At 45.0% G+C, this 9,920-nt stretch overlaps 1 protein-coding gene across 1 annotated transcript in view; it reads right to left on the reverse strand.

Annotated features, from left to right (window-relative positions):
• NECAB1 (N-terminal EF-hand calcium binding protein 1) overlaps positions 1-8,144 on the reverse strand; it is a 66,506-nt gene extending 58,362 nt beyond the window's left edge. The window contains exons 1-2 of the mRNA XM_037382200.1: positions 8,102-8,144; positions 3,545-3,569 (exon numbers count right to left, since the gene is read on the reverse strand). Coding sequence (XP_037238097.1) covers positions 3,545-3,569; positions 8,102-8,143 — 67 coding nt within the window. The 5' untranslated portion in view covers position 8,144. The remainder of the gene's footprint in view (positions 1-3,544; positions 3,570-8,101) is intronic.
• Between the last annotated feature and the right edge of the window lie 1,776 nt (positions 8,145-9,920).

Genomic DNA, 9,920 nt, shown 5'->3' on the forward strand with positions numbered 1-9,920 from the left:
TGCAAATCACTGCAAGGCTAATGAGGTGCCTCATGTCCCTCTTAGCATACCAGAACAGAAACACCACCACAGACAAGAGCATACAGGTGCTGCAGTCACACATGTGGGGCAACTGCGGTTGCCTGTGAGATGAGGGAGATAAATTATTTTTTTTTTATTAGGAAGGACTACGTTTGGCAGTTCTAGTTTCTCATATTTCTTTACTCCCTCCCTTACAGGCTAGGGACAAGATTTTACTTTTTGAGAGGAATTTAATGAGTTTAAGTTTGTTTTAAATAGCAAAAGGAATGAAATAAATGGAAGAACTTTCCCTTTAGCTGGAATTTTTCCAAATTAGTTCTGTGTGCAATCCACATGCTTTCCTTCAAATGCATGGAGTTTTGCAAAGTAAACCTGACCAAAATTTCATTTTGATATGCAAACCTGGAACTTCTCCTTTCCAAAAGGTCAACGTGCAACGTCTCACCTTTATGAAATTGCTTTTTCTCCCCTCAGGGTTTTCTGTTGCTTTTGACAATATTAAGAACCATATATTTCTTAGTAATGCAATATTCTTTCCCTTGCTGCCCTGTTTTCCCTCTAAGAAAACCACATGACCTTTTCAGTTAAGGGAGGAGTATGGATCTGCTCCATACAGAGCAGAGCTGCTCAGCCATGAAATAAGAACTACAGGTAAGAGTTTATGAATCTGATCCTCTTGTGGAAGCAGTGTACAGCAAGTATTTGAAGAAATGGGAAGAAACAGAATGATATATGTACCTAGGCTGGCAATGAAAGAAGCCACCACCCTAAAAGAAACAATATTTGTATAGCTTCTTTCAAACAGGGGAATAACTGTTTCATAAAGGACTTTATCAATTAAACCCAGCTGTCAGAAACCACTGTAGTATTTTTGACTTAACAGCAATTCAGCAGGATTTCTTGGCTCTCTTGATCTCTTACTTTATATTGTCTTTGCAAGAACAACCGCCTTTCCTGGTTGTGGATGGCTAACCTGAAGTTCCACAGTTCCTAAATTCATAGCAAGAACACTGTCTCCTGTAATATTCCTATTTATCAGCTTGATCCACTGTTTTGGATGGGTTTTTTTCTTGCTGACAGGCAAGTATCTAGTAAGGTTTGTGATGATAAATTTCTCGGAGGTATTTCAGTCTCACAGACAGAAGGAATATGGCAGCTCTGAGAGGGTCCTATTAAAAGCATATGAGAGAACTTACCAGGGCTGTGTCATGGACAGTAACACAGTATTTGTTACTGTAGAGCTAATACTTGGTTTCCTGTAGCACAGAAGGGTGACACTGGAAGTGTAAGTATCCTTGTCATTAACAAAAGCTAATAATCTGTGTTAACAACAGTGTAAACGTGCTCGCATATCCAGTAACCTTTCTGAGAAGGTACTTAACTTCCCAGCCTTAAAACAAATCATCTCCTCCCTATTAATACAGCATGAGCCTGTGCAGTGCTAGATTAGAAGTCCGAAGGGCAAATGATGGTTGAGCAAACAAAGTTAAGCACGTAAGAGCTGAAACCATTTCAAGTGCATGGACTTAAATTAATAGAACTAAAGTGACTGAACTTAGCCACTGCTGTCCCAATAATAAGTTGTAAAGCATCCATATACAGGTAGGAATGCCAGTGACCAAAGCCTCTGGGGCTGATGTGGTTTCATGTTGTTCTGGACCAAGCAAGTTTGTCACTGATCATGTGAGCTGTTTCCTGTTTTTTAATAGCAACACATAAATAATAAGCTGCGGGGTAACCCCAATGAGCACTGTAAGTCCTCCTGACCACCAAAGTGTTGTAGGATCCATCAGGACTGGGACAGAGCATAAGCTCAAAGTCCAGAGCAGGGACACGGAGCTGTAGGGGCTCTTTGTGATTTCAGGGGGGTGATGACTGCTGCTCTGTGCCATGCGCTCTGACTCTCATCAGTCTTCAGGGTAGACACATAAACATCTATTGCAAACACCACAAAGAGGTCTGTGGAGGATGCCAGCCGAGCTTGGCTGTGGTTGGTATGTAGCTAAGCTGGAAAGGCACTGGTGAAGGGAAAGGTCCTTCTTCTCCCCACCCCAGCCCTCACCTTAGTATTCAACTTGCACCATCATTGCCCTTGCAAGCCACGGGCAAGCTGACTGAGGGAGGTAACAAAAACACTACCAAAAAACTCTTACAGTGATGGATTTTGTGGCTTCTGAGCTCTAAAGGAGCCTGCTGTGGTGTTGTGGGAAGTGCCGGCTGCTGCATGAGTTGGGGCTGCAGTAACAACCAGAGGTGGGCTGTGGGGGTGGGACTGCCCTCTCAGCAACAGTAAATGGTTGCTCAACAGGCACAGTTGGCCCCTTACTGTCCAAGAGTTCTTCCTTGAAAGTTATTCTCTCTGATTTTCTCAATGGTATTCCTCTGCCTTCAGACACCTGAGAGTACACTTTACCAAACCCACACAATACCTGTTTTCTGAGGCCTGGGAATTACTTGTCAGGGCTAAACCTGTCTGAGCTGTGGGTTTGACACTGTTCAGTGCTTGCAGGAAAAGACCAAAGTCTGGCCCATGCTTCCGCAAGAATTTGCATCTCCCTTCATCCAGTACTTTGGTATTACAGTGCTAAATAATTGCAAGCTTATGTTTCCTTCTCATCCTGTAAGATCTAATTGGTTATCTGAGTTCAGTATAAATACTATTATGGTAACTGCAGAGCTACAGAAGCTCTTTATAGTCTCAAACATACAGAATCTCACACTCTGTTGATACAGGGACATGGTAGTGGCTTCTTTTCTCTGCTAGGGTATGTGGCACAAAACCAACAACGTAACTTGTCCAGAATTGTGCAGCAATTCTGAGAGGGGAAAAGGAGTTCAACTCAGGTTAAAGACCATGACTATGTATATCAGCAAAAAAATCCAGTGGTTACATTTGTAGTCCTTATAGCAAGGACCTTCCCCTGCTGTGGCCAAAAGGGAGCACTTGTGAAGCCTACAGTATTATGCTCCAATTTACTGAATTCGAAAAAGGGAAAAAATAGACAGGGAAGGAAAATCACTTAGTAGCATGAGGGCAAAACTTTCGATTAAGAACATAATAAAGAACTCATGACTTTTGTGTTATAAATACGTGAGTTGAATTCAAGACTTTATTCTTCCTACTGACGTGCCGAACAAATATATAACTGCAAAATGTAGGGAACAAATCTGATTGCTAGATATAGCTTATGGTGTTTTTAAAATGTAATAAGATGAAGCTAATACTAACAAGTATTTCAAACCTTCTTGTGAACACAGTGTCATTAAGAAAACAGCTACATGCACCCAAAGTGCAAATCAAGCACACACGCCAAATTGTGAAACCACAAGACCTGCCCTTAAAGAACCCATAGAAAGGATCACTGCACAACAAAATACATTGCATTGAACCTGTAGAAAACATAAAATGACATGAGGGATGGTTGGTTTTCCTGTTAAGATGTTAAAAGCATGACTTAAAATGCTGAATCAATGATGGATTTTTTTTCCAAGGGGCGGGGGAAAGACATGTGGCTGGTCTTACCATTCTTGTCTGCTCTTCTTAATATCTAAACAAAAAGAGAAAGAGAACAGTATCACTTTTTTTTTTTTTTTTCATGAGTTAATCACACACAATGCTATATTTAGTGGGCATTTATAGTTTGAGCTCTGCATGATATTTTCACAGGGCTACATAAAACTGAAAAGCCCTTAGTGTGTCTCCATCCTTCCATCATAGTATTGCTTTCTTTAACTCCTCTTGTACCATATGCACTGAAAAACAAGACCATAACAAGAACCATCTTTATTTTCTAGTTTGTGCATGGCTTTTAAGGATGATATTTGGGCACAAAACCTGATACCATATGGTACCACGATACTGGATTCAGGGTTGAGAGAAGTGGTTTAAAGAAACAGAGCAAGGATGATAGCTGGGAGGATGTGCTGAGCATCTGAGATGGTGAGAAAGACTCAGGGTTTGTGTGGGTGGAAGAAGCAAAGGGATAAGTCAGGTGAGGAGCTGGGTGGCATGAAGGGATCAGACTAGGCGTGGGAGGCAGCCAGATCAGATGTGTGGGAGCAAATCTGAGGACTGCTCTGCCAGCAAGTAGAAACCTGATACAGAAGAAAGGGGAGAAGGAAAGCATAGAGGTTTATAAGCTGGGAAGGCAAGGGCAGCACAAGAGTGCCTGCTGCAGATCCTTCCCTGCAATACTTCTGCCACAAAAACTGTGTGTGACCCCAGCTTACCCTCACGGTGTGCAGGTCTGCCTTTTCTCACCAATGTAAATGGCACCTGCTGGAGAAGCTATTTAAATATGTAGGCAATAGTCTGCAACTCACTGCGCAAAGTCTGAGAAGACAATACTGGGAGATGCATCCTACAAGGAGACATGGCAGAGCCTTTCAGGCACAGCCCTACTATCAGTGAGGGGACACAGCACCAACCCATCCAGGACTGTATGCAGGTGCACTGGCCCTCTCTGACTGCTGGTGACATGCCAGCGTGCCCATCTGTCCCTGCTGGAGTCCCACCGCTGGTACCACCACGTTATTCCACACTTTGGAGAAGGGGTCAGGGATAGGGAATGAAAGTGACAGAGGGGGTCTCCTCCAGTTTCTTTGCTCCCTACTCTCCAGATGAGGTGGTTCTGCTGTGGCATGGGTCACCACGTGACACTTCAGATATGTGCAATTGCCATCCGTTGTCATCCTACTATGTTGCCATATGTAGTCCCCATTGCTCCTTCAGCCTGAACCGCAATGGGGAGTCATCCAGGCAGCGCTATAACAAATTTTGGCAAGGGAAGGAAGCAAATCTTCAGAATGTATTTTCTATTGCTGCTATGAATATCAGTAAAGAGCTTCAAAATGGGCACATATTTTTGAGAGCTGATGGCAATGGAAATGAGTATTTAAACAGCTTCTCAAGCACATGCCATAACTGCTCTGCTCCTAGAGGTGAAACCAAATGAGAAATCCAAGGATCCAGGTACCAAGCTCTGTCAGAGCATCTTTGTGACTGTACTCTGTAGGGTGGGGTTGGCGAGGAACTAACGGCATTGTGACCCACATCCAGGACTTCACCGATGGTCTCTAAGCTGAACTTTGCATTGGACCAAGTTCACAGCACAGAGTATGAAATAAACTCAGTCAAGATGACATCTTTGCTCCCTATGCATCCAAATAAATTACATTTGCAACTCAATTTTCAGTATGAGGGTTGGACTATTTAGGTGTTTAAAATTTATACTCTTAAACTGGAAATTTTCTCCTAATGAGAACTAAAGACTAAATGCAGAGCAAAGGAAAGATCATTAAAGGCATTAGTAGAACAAAATGAAAACTTTTTCTACAATCCCTAACAGGTAGAATACACTCCTAGATTCCTGGCAGGTTTGGCTGGAATTTTTGGGGAAATGTTCGTCTTTCTCCTATCTCACTGGCAAGCAGCCTCGTTTCCTTTTTGTGTCACCTGAAGGAAAAAATCAGCCTGCTTGTCAAGCACCGTGCTGCCCGTAGGACTTGGTCCTGCTCTGCAGTTACTAACTACGTGTTAACAGATAGCAAAGCCAGCGTGCCGCAAAGTTTTGCAGATTTTCAGCTGGAAGTGGAGAGATTTGTGAAATTTGGGGAGGGTGGAGAAACACAGTGCTCTGAGATCTAATGGCTTTCTTCTGCCCAGTTACACCTGATAAAAGGGAACGGTGGGTGCCCCCAGGTAGATGCACACCAAAGGGGCCAGTGCTGAAACCCCACTGCTCACCTTGCAGGTGCCTGGGCTGAGCTGACTGCTGCGGGCACGCTGCACAAGCACGTCTGATGGGAAAGAGCAAGACGTCCTTCAGCAAAGGGATAAATACGCCCGGCGTGAACCCAAGCAATATTAACAGATGTTGTATTATATTATATTAACTAGTGACTTGGGCCGCAAGTAGCAAGGGCCCAAGCAGAGCCACACAGGTGTTACAGCCACACCAGGTGACGCAGCCCACACCTGTTCAAGACTTCTCTGTGAGCAAGAGCGCTAGGTTCTCACACTTGGCTTATGGATGTACAGGACTAGGACAGCTGCAGCAACGGAGTTTCAATCAACTAGAAATGCCCCACAAATATGGGTCAAGGGTGGCAGAAGTTTCTGCGTAAGTAATTTTTCCTTTTTTTAATTAATAAATTAATTAATGAATTTTATGTCTTTATTATTACTTAAAAGTGTGGGATAATTAATTTTAAATATTTTTTTTAAAGCACCAACCCTTAAGGAAATGTTAATGTTCTTTGGACACCTGATAGGGACTTTGATACAAAACTAGGGAGGAGGTTGCAGGAGAAATCAGGTCTCTGCCTGTCCCCCAGTGGGACCAGGACCTCACCACCTGCCCTTTCTGTGCAGCCTTATCGCCTGTCTCTTGCTGCCTGGTCTAATCTACAGTTAAGTGTGCATGCAGGTGGAGGTGCTTCACTGAGTGGTAATCACAGGGCTGCACACCCCCAAATACCTATGACATGGGTGTACTCTCACAGGAAGGGCCCCCCGGGTCCTGTCCCTGCTTTGAAGCAGGCAGAGACTAGGTTTGAATTTAAGGTTTTCCTCCAGATGTAAGTGCAGAAGTACGGCAGCAGCCCCCTCCCTCCTCTTCACCAGTTTTGCGAAAGGCACCTGCTTTTCTATAAATATGAACCTGACACTGGTTTAAGAAATTGCTGAAAATTAAACAAGAGATTTTAATTTGATTTTCTTTTCCTTTTTTTTTTTTTTTTTAAACCTTTGGGTGAAATTAAATGTTTTCAGTTTATCAGATATTCTGACCATGTACAGTTTCCCAACCCAGTGTGCTGAGCTGAACTGGAGAGTTGGCTCCATTCCATGTTTTTTAACTCTTTCCTAGCAACTTAGGTTTCTCTCCTGTCTTTGTGACGTGTGCCTGTAATTGTCCTGTTTCTCTTACAAGTGGTATTTACAAGACAAAAAAGCTGCACTTGCATTACACACTTGAACAATAATAATAAAAGTAAACAAAGAGTCTAATTTAAATGATTTCTCATGGAGGCTAGAGAAATCAGGAGAGAAGTGGATGAGGGCTGCTTGAAATCATTTGAGGAAAAGGTTAGGGAAGTTAATCTGGGCACATACAAGGAAACATCTAGATGAAGGATCCTTTAATACAGAACATGTCATTTCCAGCTGATACTGTGGACTAACCCCAGTATTTGGCCTGAAGTAGATCAGAGTTGGGAGCAGAATTGGTCTAAAGTTTCGTAGGTCTCACCAAGGACAGGGGATACTTTGGACATCTTTGGGTGGGAGCCTGCCTTTCATCAGGACTTGCCATGGGCCAAAGAAACACTCTGTACTGGGCAAATTTAGACAAAAATCTTCCCAGCTGCATGTTGTGAGATGCTGAGACCTTGGTGATGCTCTAGCACAGCATCCCTGAAGGGCAGGCCGGCCGGGTGCACAGGGCAGCACCTCGCTGGCCTCTATCTCAAAGGGCAGAGGGTCTCAGGGTTGCTCTGCACATCAACCCTGGGAACCTCAAAGCCGTCAGGGTCTAATGGGATGGGAGGGAGCCTGCACAGTTTGGGAAAAAACTTTTGCAGGGTGAGAAACTCTTCAGTGAAAAGCCCGGAAAAAAGTTAAAAGTAATAAAAATCCAAACAGTGTTTTCACCCAGCACCTCTCCTAACCACCCCCAACTGCTAACCTGCTCTCCTCATGCATGCATGCCATCAGAAGCAAACTCATTCCCCTCATTAACATTTTAAATGGTAAAAACATTTTTTGGGGGAAAAAAAAAAAAAAAAAGGAAGGGGGAAGGGAACAGGGAAAGGGAAATGAAAAGGAAAGGGGAAAGACCCACAGTCTCGCGGGGCTTACACCCCCTTACACCCCACGGAGGTAATCGTGGCTCCAGAAGAAAAAAAAAGGGGGGGGGGGGGGGGGGGGAGGCAAAGGAAAAAAAAAAAAAAGCAGCGGAGAGACAAGGAAAAAAGGCAAAACATAAAAAAAAGACGCCCCCACCCCCACCCCCTCCCCCCGGCTTGCAGTTGCTGCCTGTGCTGGAGGGAGGGGGTCGTACCAAGGGCGCCGCGTACTCACATCGCGGAAGATGCGCAGCCCCGCTCCCAGCTCCGCCGCCATCCGCCCGCCGCCGCGCCAGCGCCCGCAGCGGCAGCGCAGCCGGGGGGCGGCGGCGGGGCCGGGGGGTCGGACCGCCCCCCGCCCCCGGGGGCCGAGCCGCTCGCCCCGCCTCGCCTGCTGCTCGGGCAGCGCCCCGACTGCGGCCGGGGGGGAGCGCTGGGCGCTGCGCGCCCCTGAGGGCACGGGGCCGGTTGCCCCTGCTGCCCTGCAGCCACCTTGCTGCATCTTCAGAGTGTGTCCGTGGCTGCACCTGCTTTCTGTCCATGAGAGACACTCGGCTCTTGCAGCCTGGCGGGTCAAGCGTTCATCTGTTTCTGCCGCCTGCCCCTGCAGCGCAGTCACTTGGGGGACATCTTTCTGGAGCCACAGGACCCCAGGCTGAACGTCCCGCGAAGTCTCCGCGCTGCGGGGGGTGATGGGGGAGGACGGGGATGGGGGAGCAAAACTGTGCTTGCACGCGGCTGGTGCTGACGCCACGATAAGCTGCGCTCTGCAGAAGCGCTCGAGCTTGAAAATAAGGCCCTTGAGTACAGCATGCCCCTCAGAGTGGCCTGGCCAAAAAGCTTGGGGGGCTTGGGAGTGCTGGTGGTTGTGGAGGGGTGGGAGTAGGGAGCTGAGGGATGGGGCAGGAGCAGGCTCTGCAGGTGAGGCCAGGCGAGGAGGAGGGTGCTGAGGCGCGGCAGAGAGCAGTGCTGAGGACATCCCCCCATGTTATCTCAGACACGTGCGGAGAGGTTTTTATGTGGACATCACGTAATGGGGCTTTGTCTTGGTTCTCCCACCACACACCACCAGTGGATGCCATTGCATCATATATTACCCTAATATTATACACTATACACTATACATTATATATTAGATTATTATATATTATTATAGATGATATTATGCTCCATAATAAATGTTAGAGTGAAGTTTTTACGGTAACACACCTTCCTGTATAAAAAGCCTCAGCTGTGGTGTGACTTGCTGTCCATGGGTGCTCCTAGTTCTTCCACCTCCCTTTCCTGATTTCAAGAGAAGACCTGGGAGAGGGAAGAAAGCACCAACAGGAAAGACTAGGCATTTCACAGGATGACAAATTTTTATCTCACTTCCTAAAGATGGCTTGAAAAAGAGATGGAAAAATGATCTCAGGCTATTTTTGCTTTTTAGTAATACTGAAAGGCTTTTATTTAATCTGATTGTTATGATGGAAGTATGGGGATCTATTTCTTTCCAGAGAAAAAAAAGAAAAAAAAGTCCAAAGGTTGTCTTAAGAGCCAGGAGGGTGAGTGGAGACGAGGAAAAGCTTCTTTAGGCTGTAGGACTTGGTTTTGTTAACTGTTACAACAACAACAACGATAATAATTTACATGTTTAACTTTATTGGTTAATTACTATCTTGGAGTGAAAAGACTTTTGTTGAAGGACTGGTATCTTTCCCCTTTGATCTTAACATTCGCTGCGAATATTTAAAGTTTGTCTAGAGAAATGTTCCTTAAAAACAGCAAGAAAAAGATTGCATAATCCCGACATTTTTAGGGCAAAAATTAAAACTTAAGAAGCAAAACCAACTCATAGGCCTTTTACTATATTAGGAAGCATTATTTACAGTATTAAAAAGATTATTTGCAAATTACCTTGGCATTAACATGGGAACATGAAAGTACTGTTTAGGTAGCCATTTTCAGAGACTTTAGTTTTCAGGTTCAGGTGAGCAAGCAAATCTGTGGGTAGGGTATATGAGTAACTTACTGGTAATAATTTTTTATACCACTTCAAAATTATCTGAAGT

The sequence above is a fragment of the Falco rusticolus genome, chromosome 3 (genome assembly GCF_015220075.1).
Source record: "Falco rusticolus isolate bFalRus1 chromosome 3, bFalRus1.pri, whole genome shotgun sequence".
NCBI lineage: Eukaryota > Metazoa > Chordata > Aves > Falconiformes > Falconidae > Falco > Falco rusticolus.